The 24,992-nt window shown below is 41.9% G+C and overlaps 1 protein-coding gene across 3 annotated transcripts in view; it reads right to left on the bottom strand.

Moving 5' to 3' along the window:
- Positions 1 to 24,761, bottom strand: part of rad18 (RAD18 E3 ubiquitin protein ligase) — a 227,520-nt gene extending 202,759 nt beyond the window's left edge. For 2 of the 3 annotated variants that reach the window (XM_048547656.2, XM_048547657.2), the window contains exons 1-2: positions 24,700 to 24,761; positions 24,200 to 24,281 (exon numbers count right to left, since the gene is read on the bottom strand). In XM_048547656.2, coding sequence (XP_048403613.1) covers positions 24,200 to 24,281; positions 24,700 to 24,717 — 100 coding nt within the window. In that variant the 5' untranslated portion in view covers positions 24,718 to 24,761. The remainder of the gene's footprint in view (positions 1 to 24,199; positions 24,282 to 24,699) is intronic. The other variant, XM_059649652.1, reaches the window with a different exon arrangement.
- Positions 24,762 to 24,992: the final 231 nt, after the last annotated feature.

The following is a 24,992-nucleotide window of genomic DNA, read 5'->3' as shown; positions in this document are numbered from 1 at the left end:
GTGGTGGCAATCACACATGAACAATGAATTCAGTGAGTCATTGAATCATGCAGCCTGAAATCAGACCCTTTGCTTCAATCAGTGCATGCCAAACATAACCTCAAACTAAACTAGTCCCACCTGTCTGCTCCTGGCCCAAATCCCTCCAAACCTGAGGCGGCAAGGTGACTCAGTGGTTAGCACTGATGCCTCACAGCTCCAGGGACCCAGGTTCAATGCCACCCTTGGGGGACTGTCTGTGTGGAGTCTGCACAGATTCTCAATGCAACTATAGAAGCCATCACAACTGTTGCATCTAACTTCAACTGTTCACGCTTACACTTCAACAACTAGGAGCTCAAGCATCAAGCCCGAATGGGATACTATGGTAGCTTATTAGGAGTTAACACAGAACATAGAACATTACAGCACAGTACAGGCCCTTCGGCCCTCGATGTCGCGCTGACCTGTCATACCGATCTCAAGCCCATCTAACCTACACTATTCCACGTACGTCCATATGCTTGTCCAATGACGACTTAAATGTACTTAAAGTTGGCGAATCTACTACCATTGCAGGCAAAGTGTTCCGTACTCTTACTACTCTGAGTAAAGAAACTACCTCTGACATCTGTCCTATATCTTTCACCCCTCAATTTAAAGCTATGCCCCCTCGTGCTCGCCGTCACCATCCGAGGAAAAAGGCTCTCCCTATCCACCCTATCTAACCCTCTGATTATTTTATATGTCTCAATTAAGTCACCTCTCAACCTTCTTCTCTCTAATGAAAACAGCCTCAAGTCCCTCAGCCTTTCCTCGTAAGACCTTCCCTCCATACCAGGCAAAATCCTAGTAAATCTCCTCTGCACTCTTTCCAAAGCTTCCACATCCTTCTTATAATGTGGTGACCAGAACTGTACGCAATACTCCAAGTGCAGCCGCACCAGAGTTTTGTACAGCTTCACCACAACCTCATGGTTCCGGAACTCTATCCCTCTTTTAATAAAAGCTAAAACACTGCATGCCTTTTTAACAGCCCTGTCAACCTGGGTGGCAACTTTCAAGAAACTGTGTACATGGACACCAAGATCTCTGCTCATCTACACTACCAAGAATCTTACCCTTAGCCCTGTACTTTGCCTTCTGGTTACTCCTACCAAAGTGCATCACCTTACACTTGTCCGCATTAAACTCCATTTGCCACCTCTCAGCCCAGCTCTGCAGCTTATCTATGTCTCTCTGTAACCTACAACATCCTTCGTCACTATCCACAACTCCACTGACCTTAGTGTCGTCTGTAAATTTACTAACCCATCCTTCTACGCCCTCATCCAGGTTGTTTATAAAAATGACGAACAGTAGTGGACCCAACACCGACCCTTGCGGTACACCACTAGTAACTGGACTCCAGGATGAACATTTCCCATCAACCACCACCCTCTGTCTTCTTTCAGCAAGCCAATTTCCGATCCAAACTGCTATGTTTCCCACAATTCCATTCCTCCGCATTTTGTACAATAGCCTATTGTGGGGAACCTTATTGAATGCCTTGCTGAAATCCATATAGACCACATCAACCGGTTTACTCTCATCTACCTGTTTGGTCACCTTCTCAAAGAACTCAATAAGGTTTGTGAGGCACGACCTTCCCTTCACAAAACCGTGCTGACTATCCCTAATCAATTTATTCCTTTCTAGATAATTATAAATCCTATCTCTTATAACCTTTTCCAACACTTTACCAACTGAAGTAAGGCTCACTGGTCTATAATTACCAGGGTTGTCTCTACTCCCCTTCTTGAACAGGGGAACCACATTTGCTAACCTCCAGTCATCTGGCACTATTCCTGTTGACAATGACGAGTTAAAGATCAATGCCAAAGGCTCGACAATCTCGTCCCTGGCTTCCCAGAGGATCCGAGGATAAATCCCATCCGGCCCAGGGGACTTATCTATCTTCACCCTCTGATCGATTTCTAATACCTCTTCCTTGTGAACCTCAATCCCACCTAGTCTAGTAGCCTGTATCTCAGTATTATCCTCGACAACATTGTCGTTTTCTAGAGTGAATACTGTTGAAACATATTCATTTAGCGCTTCCCCTATCTCATCTGACTCCACACACAACTTACCACTACTATCCTTGATTGGCCTTAATCTTACTCTCGTCATTCTTTCATTCCTTAAAATACCTATAGAAAGCCTAGGGTTTACCCTGATCCTATCCACCAACAACTTCTCATGTCTCCTCCTGGCTCTTCTGAGCTCTCTCTTTAGGTCTTTCCTGGCTACCTTGTAACCCTCAAACGCCTTAACTGAGCCTTCACATCTCATCCTAACATAAGCCTTCTTCTTCCTCTTGACCAGAGATTCCACCTCCTTCGTAAACCACGGCTCCCGTACTCTACAGTTTCCTCCCTGCCTGACAGGTACATACTTATCTAGGACACACAGGAGCTTTTCCTTGAATAAGCTCCACATTTTTAATGTGCCCATCCCCTGCAATTTCCTTCCCTATCCTATGGTCCCTAAATCTTGCCTAATCGCATCGTAATTGCCTTTCCCCCAGCTATAACTCTTGCCCAGTGGTATAGACCTATCCCTTTCCATCACTAAAGTAAACATAACAGAATTGAGATAGCTATCACCAAAGTGCTCACCTACTTCCAAATCTAACACCTGGCCAGGCTCATTACCCAGTACCAAATCTAATATGGCTTCGCCCCTTGTTGGTCTATCTACATACTGTGTCAGGAAGCCCTCCTGCACACACTGGACAAAAACTAACCCATCTATAGTACTCGAACTATAGTGTTCCCAGTCAATATTTGGAAAGTTGAAGTCCCCCCATGACAACTACCCTGTCTCTCTCACTCCTATCGAGAATCATCTTTGCTATCCTTTCCTCTACATCTCTGTTACTATTTGGAGGCCTATGGAAAACTCCCAACAGGGTGACTTCTCCTTTCCTGTTTCTAACCTCAGCCCATACTACCTCAGTTGACGAGTCCCCAAACATCCTTTCTGCAACTGTAATACTGTCCTTGACCAACAAGGCCACACCTCCCCCTCTTTTACCATCTTCTCTGTTCTTACTGAAATATCTAAATCCCGGGAACCAACAACCATTCCTGTCCCTGATCTATCCATGTCTCCGAAATGGCCACAACATCGAAGTCCCAGGTACCAACCCATGCTGCAAGTTCACCCACCTTATTCCGGATGCTCCTGGCATTGACGTAGACACACTTCAAACCAACTTCTTGCTTGCCAGTGCCATCAAGTTATGGGAATAGATGTGTCAAGTTATTTTGTCTTATCAATAGTTGTTATAGTCTTGCTGTGTGTAATCTTTTGTTGATAAACAAAATCAAATGATAAAGTTATTATTGCCACATGCACCAAGATACAGCAAAAAGTATTGTTTTGCATGCTAACCAGACAGATCATACCTTACATAAGTATATCAGGGCAATAGAAGATATCGTTAGGATCCTTTCATAATTACTCATAATAAACTAACATTTTAATCTATTTGGGAGCACAGGAGACAGCTAATCGTTCCCTTAAGCCGGCCCCACCATTTTGAGTCCTTGGCAGATCGTTAACCTCAATGGAATATTTCTGTGCTCGTTCATTCTGCTTTGGTGTCATGAGTCACTAAAATCAATCAATCACCTCTTTTTGTACATTCCAGAGAATACAGGACTGCTCTCAGCAGAATCCTACCATCCTAAGAATCAATCTGGTGTACCTTTGTTGTATTCCTCCTATGGCAGGTAGATTTTCCTCACAAAAGGGGACCAGAACTGCACACAATACTCCAGGCGTGGTCTCATTGGTGTTCAATACAATTGAAGCAAGTGTTCTTTGCTCCTGGACTGAAATCATGTTGAAATAAAGGCTAACAGACCGAATGGCTTCTAAATTGGTTGCTGCGCCTCCATGCTTTAAGCATAAGCTTGGCCTCTGATGTGCCTTAATTTGAATCAAAACCAATTGAAAGGGGGCTGGGTGATCTATATTACAATTCTACCAGGTGATCTACAGTTCACTCACCATGTGGTCGGCATGGCTGGTGGTCATGGCACTCACCATGTTGCTTAGTGGCAGAAAGACTGCTAGAATCAAAAAGTCTTCACTTAATCATTATTGTCATGATCCCGACAGCTTGAGTGCACTGGAAATCATGCCCCACCATTCCATGAAAGATGACCAATTCAATGGCCATGATGGTTAATGCTTCACTCTGGCCACTGTCTAAGTAAAGGCAACTCACACCAGGTTTCAACAATGAAGCAGAAAAAAAAACTGGTTATCATAACAAGCCCATCCTTAAATATGGGGGTAAAATCAGATTATTAATTACTAAAATACAAACAAACCACAATCACTTGAAATCCAACCACGAACACATTTATTCACAACTTAATCGGCTAGAAGACTGAATGTAGAATCGGTTTTGCCAGAATCACTGCTGAAGTACCAGGGGCCCATTACATGACTTCCACACACGGTGACAAATTATTTTCATAGAATCCCTACAATGTGGAAGCAGGCCATCCTGACCATTGAGTCCATACTGACACTCTGAAGCACATCCCACTCAGACCCACTCCACTACCCTTCCTTCTTCCCATAACCCCGAATTTCCCATGGCTAATCTCCCTAACTGACGTATCACTGGAAACTATGGGGCAATTTAGCGTAGCCAATCCATCTAACCTGCACATCTCTGGGCTGAAGGGGGAAACCAGAGCACCCAGACGAAACTCATGCAGACACACGGAGAATGTGCAAACTCCACAAAGACAGGTGCCCATGGGGGAAAATCGAACCAGGTCCCTGCTGCTGAGAAGGCAGTAGTGCTAACCACTGAACCACCATATTTCCCAATTTTATATAATAACAATTTGACAATCAATGCGGTGTGACTGCGACATTTCAAGTGTCATACAAGTACACTTGAGGTCCCAGTATAATGAGGTTGGCTTTAGCACAGATCCTGAAACGTTAATTTACATTTAACTTTTCAGACATGATTGTATGAATATTTCACAAATGATAAACCTCTTGCTAATTGTACTTACAAGCACCTAACAAGCAATTTAATAAAAATGAAACATGATTTCAAACTTTTTCTTTTGAGATTGCACTTCATATGGCAATACAAATTTAAATAAATACATTAATTATATTCACAAGGATGTATTCATTATTAATTGCTGAGTTATTGACTCATGTTGTTAGTTTAATGATAAAACTTTTGATTAAAAATTATGTGGCTAGATTTGGAATCAGTCAATATGAAATATCGCAATTAAGGGAATGCAAGGAAGTTTTGACATTTAATTCCTGGGATGACAGGACTGATGTACAGAGACTGGGTCAGTTAGAACTATATTCACTGGAGTGTAGAAAACTGAGGGAGGATCTCATTGAAACCTATAAAATTCCAGCAGGACCAGACAGGGGAAATATTAGAGAGGATGTTCCTGATTGCCAGTGAGTCCAGACCAGAGTCGCAGTCTAAGGATAAAAGGGGTAGAGCAGAGATGAGGAGAATTTTTTCACCCAGAGAATAGTAAGCCTGTGGAACACTCTGCCACAAGAAACAGCTGAGGCCAAAACATTGAACATTTTCAAAGAGTTAAACATAGTTCTTAGGGCTAAAGAGGTGAAAGGGTATGGGAAGATCAGGGTACCGATTAAGATGATCAGCCATGATCAGTCTGAATGGCAGAGCAGGCTTAAAGGGCTGAATTGCCTACTTCTGCTCCCTTGGTCTGTAGTTCTATGCCTAACTGAAGAAGCTTTCTCATTGTAACTGAAGACTAAGTGCACTCCATAAATCTAAATGCCTGAAAATATATGCACACTGGATGGGGGAAATGGAAAGTCTCAATTTTTGAGAAGCTGAAAATTATTGATCAGTAAAGAACGGTGTTATGCAAAACCAGAAACTGACTAAGTGTCACTACTCTCAAAACATTTACACTGCTCTCTTTCCACAGATGCTGCCAGATCAGCTGAGTCTCACGGGAAATTTCTGCTTTTGTTTCATATCTGTAGTTCTTTGTTTTATTTTAGTGTTATTCAAGTTTCATAAAGAATTGAGGTTACTGAATCAATATTTCATGAGTAGTTTAGAGATGGGGTTGCGAAGGGCGTTAATCGAAATGCCCAAGGCAGGAAAGAAAGTCTGAGATGCTGTACGCAGGTGGGTTACCAAATCGGTAACATGGCTTCGCCTATCAACATGATCTTGAAATACTGTTCCTGCAGATCTTGTGACAGCAATGTCACAGTGTACTCTGTGTGAAATGAAACAAGCATTTCTTTCTGGCTCCTTCCACACTTTTGAAGCTCACAAATCAAAGACAGCCTTTAAAGCAGCAAGGTCCCATAAATTTAGGAGACAGTTAGTAAGTTTGCGGATGATACCAAAATTGGTGGCATAGTGGACAGGAAAGAAGGTTATCTGCGGGTACAGCAGGATCTTGATCAACTGGGCCAGTGGGCCAAAGAATGGCAGGTGGAGTTTAATTCAGATAAATGCGAGATGTTGCATCTTGGTAAGCCAAATCAGAGCCAGATGATGGTACGGCCCTAGGGATGCAGGTACATAGTGCTTAAAATTGGCGTCACAGACAGGCCGGGTGGTGAAGGACATGTTTGGTATGCTTGCCTTCAGTCAGAACACCGAGTACAGGAGTTGGGACATTTTGTACATGATATTGATAAGGTCAAATTTGCAGTACAGCACACAATTCTGGTTGCCCTCCTATAGGAAGGATGCTATTAAACTGGAAAGAACACAAAGATTTACAAGGATGTTACTGAGACTGGAAGATTTGAGTTATAAGGAGAGGCGGGATAGGCTAGGATTTTTTACCCGAAGGCACAGGAGATGAGGAGTGGCCTTATAAAATCATGAGGGGCATAGATAAGGTGAATAACCTAGGTTTCACCACCCCCTGCCCTCCCAGGGTAAGGGACTCCAAAACTAGAGGACTCAAGTTTAAAATGAGAAGGAAGATTTAAAAGGGATGCGAGGGACAACTTCTACATAGAGGCTGATGCATATATAGGGCAAGCTACCAGAGGAAGTGGTAGAGATGAGTACTATTACAACATTTAAAAGACATGTGGATAGGTACATGGATAGGGAAAGTTTAGAGGGATATGAACCAAATGCAGGCAAATGGGACAAATTGTGATCAGGAAACCTGGTTGGTATGAACGAGTTGGGCCAAAGGGCCTACTTCCGTGCTGTATGACTCTGTGACCTCACAAACAATGGAATCTGCTTGCAGCTAAACAGAAGAGTGAGAAGATGTCACCGTTATCATTCAGATCGTAGAAATGGTAACTACACTAGAAAAATGGCACTGAGATCAGTTTCTACTTGGCAATAATGCCATTAAACTCAAAACATCCCTTTAGAAAGAAGCTGTGGGCAAAATCCTGGATTGATCACCTGAGATACAACACAGCTAGTCTTGTTTGGGGATATCATAATCACTCTGACGGCTGTACAGAAATACAATTAAATCAATTTGACAATGTATGCTTTTTTCAATAGCAATGACAACAATTTGGGGTCAGATATACTAATAATGAAGTCTGCTAGGATTAAATCCTTGAATGGATTAGCAAATCATCTGGAGGCATTTTTTAAAAATGAGTTTATCAAAGCAACCTAGTGTAATAGTCAATTTACATAATACACATTAATGGGAGACAAGCTGAGCCAAAGAAAGCATGCAGACACTAACGAAGAGAGTCAGGAGCTTTGAATAGAATTGAGAGAAGGACAGGGCCATTTAGGCCAAGATAATTTAACCACAACCTGATCATCACTTTTCTGCTTGTTCTCCACTACAGGTTAAAAATCTAACTCAGCCTTAAATGTACTCAGTAACCTACGTCCATTGCTCCCCGGCAGGAAATTCCCAAGATTAATCATTCTCAGAAAACATCCTTCCTTATCTCCACCCGGAAATGGGAGGCACTTTATTTAGAAACTGTGTCGCCCAGTTCTGCTCCCACAACTTCCACAGTCAGAATTTTACATATTTCAATAACTTCTTTTTTTATTTCATTTTCTAATTAGCAAGGGCAGATCTTGCTCAACTTTACTCCTTAGGGAATTCCTTCAATCCAGAAAATCAAGTGAACCTTCTCTGAACTGCTTTGTGATAATATATCATTTTTCCTCAAGTAGGGAAACCAAATATGTATGCAGTACTCAAGGTGTTGCCTCACCTACATACTAGACTCCAGCAAGACTTCCTACTTTTATAATTCATCCACTTCACAATAAAAACCGAGAACATCCACTGATAGCATTGTCAGGAGGGTGAGTGGAAAGTCAAGAGAAACTGCAGACTAGTATAACCACAATCACGAAACAATGGGAGGCAGTCAAGAATGGTATGGAAGAACCACAAAACTAGTGCCAAAGGATGGTGAAAGGACCAAAAGATTAAATTCAACATCATTAAAAAGTGACCATGAGGAAGCTTATAGAAACATACTTGATACTTGGATATTAACAGTATTTTGAGTCAAAGAGGGAGAACAAGGAGGCACAGATTAACACCAATTAATAACAATTTAAGAGGTAATGTCACTGGTCTAGTAACCTGGAAGGTACGGTTCACGTTCCAGAGAGATGCTTACAAGCTTAATACATTTATTTAAAATTGTGTTCTTACATAAATGTCCTCTGAATTTAGTCCTACAAGATGCCCAAACAATCTCAGATTTAAGGTAAGGTTTCTCAAAGCCAACAGGTAAAGCAGTTGTTTCAGACTGCTACTCTGCAGTATCAATAAGAGTGGTGTTCATCACTAACAGGATGACACCAACAAGCCAAATTCTGAGCTGTCCAACAACGTCTACATCCATGAAGGAATTTAAAACAAAACTTGGAATTGGCTTCATGAGGGAATAGTCTTAAAACAGTGAAGGCAGAAGCCACACATTTATCCAAAATACAACTAAATGATGTGATAGAGAGTGGGCAATATTTTCATTTTGACTGATGAACTTAAAATGTGCTGAGTGGACTCTTTGTCTGTATTTAGTACTTTAACTTTGAAATTCTGCTTGTGTTATTTAAGGATTATACACCAGCTTACATGTTCTGATATTAAATGCTCACAACATTGTCCTTAATACTTTCACTACTTTGAATTTCTCAGTCATATTCTCTTCCATTTTCTTTCCTACAAGAACAGCCCCAGATCCTTAGGTCCATCCTACGTTTTATTTGCTGATCCCTTGTCTTAATAATATTTCGCACCATTTCCAATTAAAATGCGTTCTGTGGAAGGAGCTTCAAAATTGCATTCACATTATGTGGGCACTACTCTGCAGTGAACATAATGTTGTAATTGAATCTATCATCTTTTGAGAACCTTAAGAATGGGTTGGGTATTCAGTCCCTCAAACTTAGTTAGATCATGGTTGATGTAATATCAAAGGTAAATTGAGTTGAATATCTTCACGCAATTTAAGCCTTTTTAATTCAATAAGTAATTACTTGTTTTTTTCTAAAAGCTGCTATACTACTTTCTTAAGAGCTAGTCTAGTCTGAACACGAGATTGTTTATCAGAACAATTCTAGTTAGTATCTTCCCACTAATCCTGTGATACCTCAGCATGTTCCTTCTTTTCGTTGCATTATTTCATATTTGCCCTGTCTAAACCACCTGCAATGTTCATTATTCCCGATACCAGGTGCTAAGAATTCAAGTCACTGCTTCTCCAGCCAAAAACGTGCCCACTAGCACAAATCCCACCCCTTGTTACTTAACTTTAGTGCAATGCCCCGTGTTACCATGTCAGCCAATTTCTCACTTTTATATTGCACATTACCAAATGTTTTACCCATTTCAAGTAAATTACTTCCACGTTGTTGCACTTATTCAAATCATGTTAGTTATAATATTCTATTGCTTAGAACAAAAAACAAGCCCCTCTTTTTAAATTTATCATTTTTTATTTAGTTAACAGCTCTCTAGGTGTCCCACTTGCTAATCTTTAATAATTGATTCCAAGATATAATCTGATGTCACAGTAACTTGCCTATTACGATCAGAATCCTCCCTAGTTTCCTTTTACATATAAAGCCAACACTATTGGTGCTCTACATTCCTCTAGAATGGCCAATATTATCTAGATAATTCTTGAAGATTTTGACCAGTAATGTTCCCTAGTTCAGCCTTCTGTTCTGCAAGAACCCCAATTTATTTCTATGGATTTCCTTCAAGTATCCAGTTGGCACCAACGACATCAGTTGAATCTGTTGGATCACTTCTGCCACCTTTCTATCTTTTTCTCTTGTAAGAACTACATTTTTGAATAAATCTTCATTAATCTTGGCTCTGTATATATACTAATGAACTATTACTTTACATCCTGAAACACCAAAAAAAATTGGCAATTCTTATTTCATGCACTTATTTTGTTCTTAAAAGTCTTCACTGCAAACTTCCTTTTCTTACAATTCTCAATTCAGTGTCAAATGGCACCAACTTTGTGATCCTTGTAGATTTGTTATTAATCACCATCTATTTCACAATTCATGCACTTTGCTCAACAAAATTGATTCAGCACTCTTCAAAACCATCCAGGTAGGAAGTTGAGGCAGGAAGGCTTATTAAATCCTCATCTGTTTCACACTGTGATCACGATCTACAAGAGATGAAGTCCATGAGGACTGGAGGCCCTGTACCAATACAGGTTAAAAGATCAGGATTGTTTGACACCTGTCACAAAAAGGTGCTCCTTTCTTCCCCACAGCCCATCCACCCCAAAATGTACAAAAATCTAATGAGACACTAGGGTGACCAATTTGCCTGACTAACTGCTATTCAGGACAAAAGAAAATAGTATTATTTATTGCAATTTTAACAAAAGGCAGAGAAAATAAATGATTTTTAATATACTACAAATAATAATCTTTCAAAACCCCAAAGTACCTACATGTTCATTCATAATTAAGAAAGATGGGATGATTGGGATATTATGGGTGGACAAATTGTACAGAACAGCTAAGCAAAACTTCAAAGTTCAAAAATCCCAATTTTGGGGGTGGGTTGAATTGCTTCACATATATCCTGCTTTTTTTAAAGCACTGATGGCACTCTGCAAGGTGATGGTTGCTTGTCACATCAACAGCTAACCCACTAGCCTGAGGTCTTTTTTGTTAGAATTCCTTATGAGCCTTTGAGGTTTATCTGTGATTTTAACCCAATTGGGGGGGGGCGCAGAGAAGTCTCTGGTTATGTCTAGCTGCTCTTGCACTTACAGCTTGACAAACTGCAGCTCAACCATAAGGCTAATGTCAGGGAGAATTTCCCAAACTCAAAATATCTCCTTTGCTGCACCAAAAAGCAAAGCTGCCTTACACAGCTAAAGGTATGCAGAGCTAGAATTTTTCCACAGGTTGTAAAGCTCTCCTGGCATTTCAACAATATTATGTTGCAACCCAACATCCATTTCAGTGCATATTTCAAGAAGGAATTCTATGTAGTCTCTTACACAGCATTTAAACATCAGAACTCCATGCATTGGTACCACAGCACTGGGTCCAGTGCAATGCAAATTGGAGAATCTTCACTAGTGGAAAGGGAAACGGCAAGTGGAAATTTGACTTATAATAAATGCTACTTTGTATGTTGATTTTGTGAATGGATAGATATTTACATGTTCCCAAACTGTGGGAAAATCCAGCTCCTATTTTTGCATGAGTGCAACAGGCACAATCTAGATATCAAAGTTTTCCACAAATGGTAAGTAATCTTTAACTACACAAGATGGGCAGGAGTTCAGGATTAGTAAGAAAGGACACTATAACAGAACCAAATTATCTAGAACGTACACAAGATTTTCAAACAAAACCTTGGGTTTGGTGAGAATGATGAGAATACAGCAGTCATATATCAACATTATAACTAATAATGACAATAGGTGGCTCATAAATTTTATTTTAAATGACATTCCAAGATTGCAAACAGATTTTTTTAAAAATGCACCATTGAGAATTTACAGCATTTGATGGCTCACAATGCACATCATGAATTCAACTCTTCAGCAGTTGATTTTTGCATCTAACTAAGGTAAAGGATTCAGTAATGTCCTGCCATACTCAGGAACTGTGTTCATGGAGAACATCAGAGTCAAGTCACTTTCATAAATGGCAAAAACGACCAACAGCACATGCACCACACCCGACACGTGGCACACAGATAAGCAAAGGCTGCAGTCACAGTCAGAAAGTAGGTACAGTATTATTGTGAATTTACCAACAGTATCGCAGAAATGGCAGGGCTTTACTGGAACAAAATTTCCACACGAAGCCTAGCGTCAGCAAAGAATGTTCCCAACTCAAATGCATCTCGTTCATTGTCATCTTTTATGGAAGGAAATCTACTGTCTTTACCATGTCTATCCAATACATGACCCCACGCAAGGCCATTTCAGAGTGCGTTTAGGAGTCAACCTCATAGCTGCAGCTATGGGGTCATGTATACAATAGACATGGAAAAATGGACTAAATGGATAAGAAAGCTCTATTAGTACTTACCTGTCACATTGTTTAAGCCTCATCTCTGTAAAGCGCTCCCTTCCACAGCAATGCATGTTTCCATTTCTCAAATAAGCCCTTCGTGTGCCCAAGTGAGACAGCTAATTAAGTGTTATAATCTGAGCCTTTCAAATGAACAAATCTGTTTTGCACAGCTCTCTTCCAGTTAATAGAAAAGATAAAAAAATCACAACTGTATTCTAAATACAAGCGTTTGTAAGTCAGGGACCCACTGTGATAAGTATAATGATTTAAATCAATCCAGTGATCACTTCCACATTTTATATCATCTCATCCAGTCCCAAGTGATTTGGGTCAGGCACAGGCCAAGAGATCACGTGTCTGGTCTAATTGTCACAAGCAAACACTCATCCATGGGTGGAAACATCAATGGCAAAACCAGCATTTGTTGCCCATTCCGAAGTGCTCGATGGATAGTAGCGAGGCTCCTGCTAGAGTCTTGTGGATTATAATCACTTATAATAGTCTTTGGAATGACTAAACAAGACAAGAAACTAGCATCAGCGTCAATGACTGTGAAATAATCAACACTGGTGTAAAAATGTTTCTGGTTCACTCGCAGCTTTTAGGGGAGGAAATGTACTATCTTTACCATGTCTACCCTATACAAGATCCATGCCAGGGCAATTCAGAGTGCGGAGACAACAGGAACTGCAGATGCTGGAGAATCCAAGATAACAAAGTGTGAAGGTGGATGAACACAGCAGGCCAAGCAGCATGTTAGGAGCACAAAAGCTGACGTTTCGGGCCTAGACCCTTCATCAAAGAGGGGGATGGAGAGAGGGTTCTGAAATAAATAGGGAGAGAGTGGCAGGTGGACCGAAGATGGATAGAGGAGAAGATAGGTGTAAAGGACAAGAGTGTTGCACTGGGAGAGAGATGCCCTGAGGTAGGTCCGGAGGGAGGAGGGTAACTTCTTCAGGTTGGGCATCCTGGAAGAGGCTTCGCAGTGAGGTTAAAATTGTGATCAGGGATAATGGATTCTCCAGCATCTGCAGTTCCCAAGATAACAAAGTGTGACGCTGGATGAACACAGCAGGCCAAGCAGCTTTTGTGCTCCTAAGATGCTGCTTGGCCTGCTGTGTTCATCCAGCTTCACAGTTTGTTATCTTGGATTCTCCAGCATCTGCAATTCCTGTTATCTCTGCACTCTGATTTGCCCTGGCATGGATCTTGTATAGGATAGACATGGTAAAGATAGTAGATTTCCTGCAGTTCCCATTATCTCTGATCACAATTTTAACGTCACTGCAAAGCTTCTTGCAGGATGCCCAACCTGAAGAAGTTACCCTCCTCCCTCCAGACCAACCTCAGGGAATCTCTCTTCCACTGCAACTCTCTTGTCCTCTCCATCCATCTTCTCCTCTCTCCATCTTCGGTCCGCCTCCCCCTCTCTCCCTATTTATTTCAGAACCCTCTCGCCATCCCCCTCTCTGATGAAGGGTCTTGGCCCTAAAAGTCAGCTTTTGTGCTCCTAAGATGCTGCTTGGCCTGCTGTGTTCATCCACCTTCACAATTCAGAGTGCAGTTAGGAATCCACCTCACTGCTGCAGTCATGTAGAGAATAGACACAGAAAAAACTGCAGATCTCCTTCCCTAAAACATGTCAGTTAACCAGATGCATTTTTACAATGGTGCTGTCATTTCATAGTCACCAATGCTGATTCAAGTTTCTTGTTCCAGATTTGACTAATTTAAATTCTCCAACTGTCTCAGTTGGGCTTGAGGTGAAGTCATCAGATTAATAGCGACATTAAGTACTGTGCCTCAGTACTGTTACTCAGTCTCACTCAAGGACACAGTATAAATCATCAACAACTCATCAGGACAATGCCACTTCTTTGACTGAGCATACTGTTGCAGTCTGCAAAGATATATTCTAGCAGGAATCCTACTAGCAATAAAAACAGGGTCACAATGCAGATTACATCAGACAGGGAATCTGTAAACCAGAATCAGCAAGCCTGATTTATTCCAGGACAAACAGAGAGAAAGTGCTCATTTAAATTCAGATTTTGATAAAGTCCAACAGTTGACTGGTAGCAATCAGAAGTTAAAATGGACTAAGCAAACAATAACACTCTGGATACACTTATGAAATCCTAACTCAGGCTCCAGTGTAGATCAAAGCATACACTATACTGATTTCAGTGGATAACATTAGATGTCCAATGATGAAACAATATGGAAATATGTTTCATTCAGCGCCTATGTTTAAACTTCAGCTCCATCAATACACGATCACTTCCTCCATCGATCCTGACAATCAATCATCACCACCATCGTCCTGCACCTTCTGCATTCATCCAAGATTGAGTTGGAACGAAAAATGTTTGACAGGAACCTATTCAATCATGACGGCTCACATTTACACATAGCACGCAGGAATGACAAAGGAAAGATACTGATTTGAATTGCATTCAGAAGATGTTTGCACGCAAGTAATGACAAGTGTTAAATGTCCAGTCCACTGGTAACCATAGCTCAAAACAAGCAAGCCCTGTTTAGGGCTTTGGCTTATGATCAAGTGAAAAGTAGAATTCACTCAGTGGTTAAATACCCTACAAATATCACTGTCTACTCATACATAAGGAATACAGATGGATGGTTCGTGCCTCTGGTATCATACTTCAATCATGAGTTAATGCCTTTAGGAGAATGTTGCAGCATGTAACAAAAACATAATTTACAATAAAGACAAAACAGTCCCAATATCTACCCTTTAACTTTTATTTTCGCAGGATGAATGTGGTTTCCTGCTGGAACACTTTGCTCATGAAGCTACTGTCCAACTGTGCTCTTCTTCGATTCCTGAAATTACAGCTTTTGAAGTTCTTGGGTAATTTTCTCTCGTGCCTTTTAGCAATTTGAGATCAAGAAGAAATTGTTTTTCTCAGCACAGTACAGCTGTGGAGATATCTCCTCGGAAACAGCCTGCACCACACAAGTCCAAATATTTTAGTTTTTGATGGCTCTTTGAGAGGGTTCCCAAGAGCTACTTTTTGAGTTTTGAGACAATGTTTTAGTTTTCAGAGGCCCCTGTTCATTTGATAATATTGACCACCTGTTCATGCTCAGTTTTAGACCCATCTACATCCCTTAAAGCTCAGGCCTTTCCGAACATTGCACTGAAATAATCTAGTATTGGTGTGCTTCGTATCTGAAAATGGATTTATCTCAAGTGTCCTCTTTGTAATTTTAACTGCGTTTACTCCACAAATCCTATTAATAGAAACAAATCTTCAATTGTTCTCCACTGAAGTGATTTAAACTATCACTTCCCATCACGAGCAACAAACCAGTGATAACTTTATCAGAATTCTGTACATGACACCACACACACGCACGCACACACACACTTTTTGAAAAACTACACTTACTTTTATGGAAAACGTAAGAATAACTCCAGCTTTCCAAACTAAAAAATTCCAACATTTTACAAGACTAATTGATCACCTGCAACTGGACAAAGTGCAACAGAGTAATTCCAAATGGAGTGGCCCTTCAATTCTCTCTCTTCAGCTCCCCAATAATAGTGTGATACACATTAATGATTTACACTCAAATGTAGGAGGCACAACTGGGATGTTTGCAAATGACACAAAAATTAGCCTTGCAGTTGACAGGGAAATAGTTGGCTCTTGACTGAGGGATAACATAAAGGAATGGGCAGAAAAGTGGCATATGGAATATCACCAGAAAAATGTAAGGTGATGCAACTGGAAAGGGCAAAGCTAAGCAATACACAATAAAGACGAGGTTACTAAGAGAAGAATATTACGAATAGAAAAAGTGAGACTTTAGAGTGTGCATCTACGGGGCTCTTGAAAGTGGCAGGGCAGGTAAACAAGGAAAGGAAGCATTTGGCATGGTATCCTTCATTGGACAAGGTACAAAATACAGGACAAGGGATGCAATGCCAGAACAGCATAAAACTCTGTCAAGATCACAAGTGTAATTTTGCACCCAATTCTGGTCACATTACAGGAAGAATATAATTGCTCTGCAAAGAGGGACAAAGGAGATTTACAATACATTGCCAGGGCTTGAAAACTGCAGGCGAGAAACAATTGGATAGACTGGGGTTGTTTCACTAAGGTTAGAGGAGACTAAGGAATGACTTAATTGAGCTGTACAAAATTACTTGGAGTTTAGATTGAGTACACAGAGAAGGGCTGTTTTCCAGATTATAGGTCAATTCCAGAGGGCACAGACTTCCTGCAATCGACAGAAGGACTAGAGGATACATGAGGGAAAGCCTTTTCTGCCCAGATGGTGGGTACGTGAAATGTGTTGCCTGCTTAACGGTTTAGACAGAAACCCTATTTAAAAGGAACCTGGAAATGCCTCAAAAAAATCAGTAACCCACAAAGGTGAAGGCCCAGGGGCCAGAGAGTGGGATTAGAATGAGCAGCTAGCTTATTCAGGCAGCACAGATGCAATGTGACGAAAGTTCCCTTTCCGTGATTCCACGAAGCAATTCAGTTGTTCGAAGAAAAACACACTTCTGCAAGTTTAATTAATGCATAATCATTAAAATAGGAGTTGAAGAGAGCATAAACTCTGGTTCACTCACACTGACACAGTAACCTTGGACAACATTGACTCATCTGCTTACTCATTAGAGATTCTTCTTATTCCATGACAAGGAATTCTAGAGCAGCATTGCTCAAAACAACAGTGACATTCTCACTTTTCTCACCTTATCCCTATCAGGTTACTTCCCACCTTTGTGCCTAAACAAGCCTAGTTAAATATCTCAGCCAGAAAGTAACAAACTTATTTGATTGATACAGGAACCTTCAGACCAAGAAGTGCTGCTGTCTGCAAGAACACTACCATCATTGAACATAACGTTAAATTACATCAGCCACAACAGGCTACTGTTTAACCTTCCCTACAAATATTTTCACCTCCCACTTTTCCTTTGGTTCTTGCCTTTGTAAATCAATGTTTCAGATTGGTATCTGTGCATATTCAGTTAGCTCACCTCATGAGCACGAGGAGAGCAGGTAACAAATTTCAGCACTCTCAACCTAAAGAAACAAAATTTGCATATATATTCCGAAGCAAGCACAGAGAATGCTGGAGATACTCAGCAGGTCTGTGGACACAGAAACAGAGTTAACACTTCAAGTCTGGTATGACTCCACCTCAGAGCAGTTCCGAAGAGGAGTCAAACTAGACTCACCGTGTTTTTCTCTTTCTCTATCTCTCCCTCCAAAGATGCTGACAGACATGCTACGTTTCTTCAGCATTCTCTGAATTAGTTTCAGATTTCCAGCATCCACAGTATTGCACTTTTATCATAAAACAGTCAGTCAGTCAGTGAGCATGTGGTCAGGCTGTAAATGTCAATGAGCTGGCAAAGTTTTGATGGGTAGAATGGCTGCTTTCTGAACTGGAATATTCTTGGAAACTGTGAATATGGTGAGACATTGTTAAATTCCATTGCCAGGAATATAGCAGTAGAAAGCCTTGACATTGGGACGTAGGAATTATGCTGCTGACTGTAGGTGAGAAAATGTGGAGTTACTGTCAGGCCAGACTTACATGTGATTCATTTCTCTTCCTATAAATGCACCAGACTGTTGCCTTTCTGTGCATTGTATCAGATGACTGGGTAGGTATTTTGTGATATAACCTACTCTTTGCATCACAATTTCTCGACTGAGCAAGTGAACTTTCCCCTCAGTCAGTGCACTGCTGCAGTGTAACTTGGAGCCTGGGAATGATCTTGGAATGCCACAGAGATTTACTGAACTGATTTCCTTTTGTTTCATCTCATCCTGTGGTCCCATTTTCCTTGGCAAACTCACCAGTCCCCCCACATCTAGAAGCAGTCTCCATGAGACTCCTGCTTGATGGGCATTTCTTTGCATTGTGTGTGCGCCATGAAGTTGGATGAAGCTCCATGACAGTGACTCCACTCCAGGACACATCAGTACTGTTTTCCACTGTCCAGGTCCATTTTACAAATGATCATTTTGAACTGATAAAATACAAGTGCCAATATTAGAGATGACCCTGAGGAATCTGGGAGAATAAAGGCAAAACAAAAAACGAGGAAAGAAAAACAGCAGGTCAAAATATTGCTTGGGCAACAATTGCTAAGGATTGAGGAAATATCATAGTCCAAAGCATAACTGAAATGTGGCTTAACCTGATCTGGAGGACTAGAGATTACTCAGTTTGCCAAGAAAAATGGGACTGCAAGATGGAACAATAAGAAATTAGTTCAATAAATCTTTTTCTGGCATTCCCAGATCATTCCCAATCTCCAAGTTACACTGCTACAGTGGATTGACCAAGGAGTAAGCTCACTGTCACTTGCTCAGTCAAGAAACTGTGAGAAGGAGTATGTTATATCACGAAATACCAGACCAAGTCATCTGATACAACGCACAGAAAAGCAACAGTCTGGCACATTATTTCAGAAATATATCAAGTGTAAGTCTGTCCTGACGGTAACTCCACATTTTCTTGCTCGGTATTTATCTCCAGCCAGCAGCACGACTCTTGTGCTCCAATGTCATGGCTTTCTACTGCTTTATTCCTAACAATGGAATTACCAATTCCTCGCCATATTCATGGCATCCAAGAATCTTCCAGCCCAGAACGCAGCCAGTCTGCCCATCACAACCAGACACTCACCGACTCCCCCCCACCACAATAAGATCAGACCCTCACCAATTTGTTCCCAACCAGAGCAGATACGATGATTATTTGTTGGGGAGTCGGTGAGTGTCTGTTGACAACGTTCAGTGACCACGTCACAATCTGACTGTTGTCAAACCCGAGTGACTCGCACTAATGTTCCTTAAAGGCAGTGCACTGTGCACACTAGGTCTGCAAGTATGTGTCACTTCAGAACTACACAAATGGGGTTGACTCCCAGCTTTGCTCCAAAATGGACTAGCAAGCCATTCAGTTGCATCAAAATCCCTACCAAACAAAAGAGCCTCAGAAATAGTTCAAAAAGGTAGGTCACGGCCACCACCATTTGGGCTTGCCAGGGATGCCCATATCCCTATAGTGAATAAGAAGAGCAAACCAGGGTTGGGGAAGCAGCAAACCCATGTCAGGAGGTACATGACAGGACAATCATGCAGAGGCTGGGCAAAATAGAGCCATGGGATTGCAGGATAGAAATGTTAAAATGCAGGGAATTTGGAAGGACTCAATATGTTGAAAATCCGGGAGAGGATCCAGGTTTCAGAATTCTTATTTCAATCAGAGTAAATGGAGCATGGAAGCAGGAGGCTTTGACAAGACTGGAGAAGTTGAGATGAAAAAGGCACAAATTGGAGTTTTGGCTGCAATAGTGCAGCAAAAAGGACAGGCAGCGCTTCAGGGGAGAACAATCCTGGCAACACATCACATGTGAGGGAGTTTAACTGGAGTGAAACCTGCCAGTGCATCAGGTTTAGCCTGAGGTAAAGAAGCAGGGAGCATGACAGATCTGAGGCCAGAAGCACGTAGGTTCTGGGCTCATCCAAGACTAACAATGGTCTGCCTGAGTAACATTTGACTGAAGGAAGTTAAAAGTCAGCTCACTCTTCCCCAACACCAAAGGTACAGAGCGATACAGAACATAGTTTGGCTTCAATTAATTCTAATTGCACACTTGATTCCCATAAGACAAACGAAATAAAGCTCATAGGCTGCCAAAAGTTATAGTTTTATTCCACAAACAAAAGGCAATACACCAGAGAAAAACACTCTACATTCTGTCAGGGGGATAAGTTCGTTTTGAATAACAGGCTGCTCAACTCAGACAGATTTCACAATAATTTGGTTGCCTGGCTGAACTTCTATTGAGTAGTCTCACAAGCAAACTTTTTAAAGGTGGAGCCGGTGATTTGACAAGCAGAATTCACAGATTAACGACATACTGTCTGCACCATAAATCATCAGGATGTTCCACCTCAGGCTCAGAAGCAGACAGGAGCTTGATAAAGTGAGGAATCACAGTTCTCATGAGAGGTTTCATTTGAAGTGGTGGAAAATGTTCAAATTTTTTTCATTCTTACTTCAAAATTGTAGTTACAGTTCAGACATAAAATGTATTTTTGGTGGGAGTTTTAACGGATTTGTTGAGATTTGTAGTTGTATATTTTGTGAGAAGCTAAAAAATCATTGCAGAATTAACTATGCAAAATTCTGATTAACTGTGCTTACACAGTAAGGCAAGTCCAGTACAGGCTATCATGGACTGGGCTACAGTCTGCATGGGTTCCCTCTGCATGCTCCAAGTTCCTCCCACAGTTCAGAGATGCACAGGTTAGGTGGATTGACCAGGTTAAACTACCCATAGCGTCCCAGGATGTGCAGGCTAGGTGGGTTAGTCATAGGAAATGCAGGGTTACAGGAATAGGGTTGAGAAAGGGGTATGTCTGGGTGAGATGTTCTTCAGAGGGTCAGTGTTGACTCGCTTACACGCTGTAGGGATTCTAATGGTTTTATGGTCTAGCTCCGAAAAGGGACAAGAAAGTCAAGCATGGGGCAAGGAGGAGAAGCAGCATGAAAACCACTTCATTTCTAAACCACTGCACAGTATGATTATAAAGCAATACCCAGAAGGGCTGCGATAGTGCCCAAAGTTCCAGAGGGGTGGTTAAAACAGGCAGATCCACCCCCTCCACCACTCCTAACGAAAATTCACTTATAGGGCCAATCAAACCTTGTAAATAGAAATATGACCAACAGTGAACCAATTAATAGCAAACACAAGAAAAACAACCTGTAACGGAGTAACAGCAAGGAGGCTACGTAAATGCTGTCGACAAGGAAGTTGTTAGGGAGACCGCAGGGAGGTGGGGAGAGGCCGAAAATCAGTTGAGAGAGGGAGACCACAGTAATGGGAAGGGAATACTCATAACTCAAAGGCTTAAAATCACTGAAGCAACGAATGACTTATAAATGAATGTGGTATCTCTAGTTCAAGGCTGCATATGTTCAGAACCTAACTGACAGTGGGAAATGTGTATGCCAATAAGGTGAACATGGTCCAATGTTAAATTTAAATGAGATGGTGATCCAAGATGCAGCGAAAAGTGTCTGCCAGGTCAAAATGTCCAGCTTTGTACATAAATAGTAGAAACAAATTTGCTCTAACCTCTCTAATCTACAATAGGTCTGCTTTAGGTTATGGTTGTGTGGCTGAAGTGGGCATCAATTATTTCCATTGCTAACTTACGTCTGTTGTCTTGGGCATATTTAATTTCAGTGTTATTTAATGTTTTCCTTCTGCATTATGGGTTTAAGTTTCACAGGGTTGACGACTATTGAGAATATTGCTGAATTGTTCTAATTCTAAGTCCAAATAATTTAATGAGAATGAAAATGCAACTTCTGAAAATCAAGAAGTAACCCCAGAAAAACAAACAGTAACGATCAAGAGGTGCCCTCAAAAGAAATGTTGTACCCTGCTGTGACTAAAAGTGAACTGTTCATTATATCTCGCAGAGCAGGAGCACTGACTCACCATACCATCAAACCATCAAGCGTTTCAAACTCGCTTCACTAACTAACTCCATGATAGTAAAATGGTAGTTTTCTGAGTTTTTAACATCTCTCAGCCTCCATACTACCTTTCCCTCATATTATGAAGTTTTTTTGTGTTTGCCAAACACTTCTTCGGGGATGTAACCTAGTGACTTAGGGAAGCCCCGTGCTGATGGTGTCCAGCGCAATCTTCCTTCTCTGCCTTCACTTTCCCTTATCTCAATACAAGAAAATTCTAGGGTCGGCGGAGAGCATCATTTGCTGGACCCCCCTATCCTTGTGGGCACCTGCTTCATGTTGTTGTCGCTACAGAATGTTGCTTTAATGGATTAGCAACCATTGTTGTCCAACTGCAGTGCGTTCAGACTGAGGATGCTTAGGGGTCAGATGTTGGTCAAAGGTAAATTGTAACATCCCATTGGTGATCACTGGCTGAACTTGGGCATCTGAATGATATGGAAGTAGCTGCAGTGTTATCATGAAATGTCCATACTGGCTGAAGGGAACAACTGCTCACGCTACCTCCACAGGTCCTGGGTGCGAGGCACACATTGCGTCGTCTGTCATGTTTGTGTGACAATGCTGTGGTCTGAATGCTGTGTTTAGTTGAGTGTTTAATGGGGGTGCAGAGTTGGCTAGGTGTCGGAGCAGCTGCAGATATTTCCTTGTCAATGACATGGGGTAACCACTCATCAAGTTGCTGCCCAGATTAAACCTGAAAGTGGATAGATGGTGGAGATATGTCGCTCATTATTGGGTGCAGTGTATGCAGCCATCATCTGCAGGGAATTGCACCAATGACGGCCAAGCTCCGATACAATGCTGCCTGCATTTCCCCACCGTGGATCAAAAGGTGGAGCTACTGAAAAGGTGGTTCTGCTGCTTGGACCAGTCAGGGAATAACTCTCCAGTCTAGTCCAAACAGAGTCTGTCCCATCATCCTGCGCTCTGCACAACTGCAGTGGGCAACAAGACCAGAACAAGGCCATAAGCTGGATGCTGAGGAACTGGGGGAATAGGTGAAACCTTCTGAAGAGGACAACATGGGGGAGTAGGAAACTGATGCTCTCCATGATGGAGCTCAGCTGCGTTTGGTGTAACGAGCCAGACAGAACCTGCCTGACACCTAGTTCCAGTAGACGAAAGTTGGGTGAATTAGACAATGGCCAATTTCAAACTATTTTGGTCATATTGTTGAAAACTGGTTGGCATCGTAGGAGCTCAGCCTTCAGTTTTGTCCCCTTTTGCTTTTTGTAAATAATGACTCTATTAAAGCTCAGGGTTTGACTTTGTATTCATCCAGTTGCTCGCCTGTTTGTGACGTTTCACAACTGGGCAATGCCAAGATTCAGTTCTACTGTGGGCACCAGAGTAGGGCAACACTGACGTTAGTCATGGCATTCAGGCAGGAGGTAGCTACGGGCAGGAAAAGTGTGTAGCATGGTAGTTAAGCAGCGCCAGAGATGACAGATTGTCGATGTACAAGGGAGGGTCAGCCATGCCAGCCTTGTGCCAAGAGCAGTGTAGCTGCTGTGCCATTGCACTGCCAGAGACAGTCAAATACTTGTCTGGTCCTTTAGAGACGGTGCAGGCACCAGCAATGCTGGAGTGTCAGTGGAAGTCCACCGAGTAGCAAGTTGCTGTGGAAACAGCGGGCGGCAAGTTTGGGGTGGAAATTGGAAAATGGCAAAGGAGCAGGGTAGGTGGTTGACAAGGCAGCTTTGTAAGACAGTGAGAAATCTCACAAGGTTCCATGACGAGTAACCCTCCAAAAGGCAAAACTCAACGCAACTCTGACATAGCCAAATTCAGCCAACTGTTTCTGCTCAGATCTTATTGGTGCTGCCTGCCACGTCTACTGTTGCATTATATCACACAAGTCTGTCTTGTCCCACACACATACAGTCATCGTAGGCCATCTGCAGCCACAGTGCACACCAACAATCATCTGAAACATACCTGCCTAAATCAATGCTCGTTACATGTTACACAGGGAGCAGTTTAAAACTTCTTTCACAACTCTACAGAAATGTGCTGCACTGGTGAAAACATCTCAGCCAGCAGTATTAGGATGGTGGCATGCAGAATACTTACAATTATGCGAACAGTGAGGGATCATCATGGCAATATTGAAGTATTCAAAACAGATACCACAGCGTAAGAGGTTATCCATGGCCTGGAAGAGAAAGACGATTCGTCAAGTCCAAACTTGCCATCCTAAACAGAGTTGTCACCTTAACCCAGACTATACATTGCCAATCCAAATCAAGTGTAGGCCTGTGGAGATGGGTAATCAAGATTTCCGCTAATCATTTTACTGTACTGACTAAGAGCAGAACACAGATCCTATGGGATCAAAATGGAAAGCGCGCGCAATCCACTCAGCACCTCACAATTAATCAGTATAAATCTTGTCTGAACTTCAGTTGTTGTTACATCAGAAAATAGGTCAGTTAACCATCCTCATCCACAAACACCTTCCCCCCCCCATACTCTCTTTCTCATCCTAAGTCTTTCCCGCACTGGCATTCAGCACGGGGCACCCCTTCCTCTGTCGTTCCCTCCCTCAGTTTCAATCTCTCCCTCTCTCTCACCTTCAGTCTCTCCCACATTTTTCTCGAATTCAGAGCAAAACGCGCGCGCTGGCTACAGCCGGAAGCACGTCATCAGCAGCTGAGCGCGAGCGCTTTCCGGTTAGTTGCCACGGGGGATCCCGATTCCCAGAATAGCCTGCACCCTACGCCGCCCTCCCCAGCTTCCCGACAGACGGCGCGCTGCACCCTCCAATCCGTACCCCCGACAAACTGCAGCAGCTTCCCCCATCAAACCATGCAAACTCTCCCAATAAACCCCGCATCATGCAAACTGCACTCCGCTATCAAACCAT

Source organism: Stegostoma tigrinum, chromosome 11, assembly GCF_030684315.1.
Source record: "Stegostoma tigrinum isolate sSteTig4 chromosome 11, sSteTig4.hap1, whole genome shotgun sequence".
Taxonomy (NCBI): Eukaryota; Metazoa; Chordata; class Chondrichthyes; order Orectolobiformes; family Stegostomatidae; genus Stegostoma; species Stegostoma tigrinum.
This window is presented reverse-complemented; position numbering and strand designations above follow the sequence as displayed.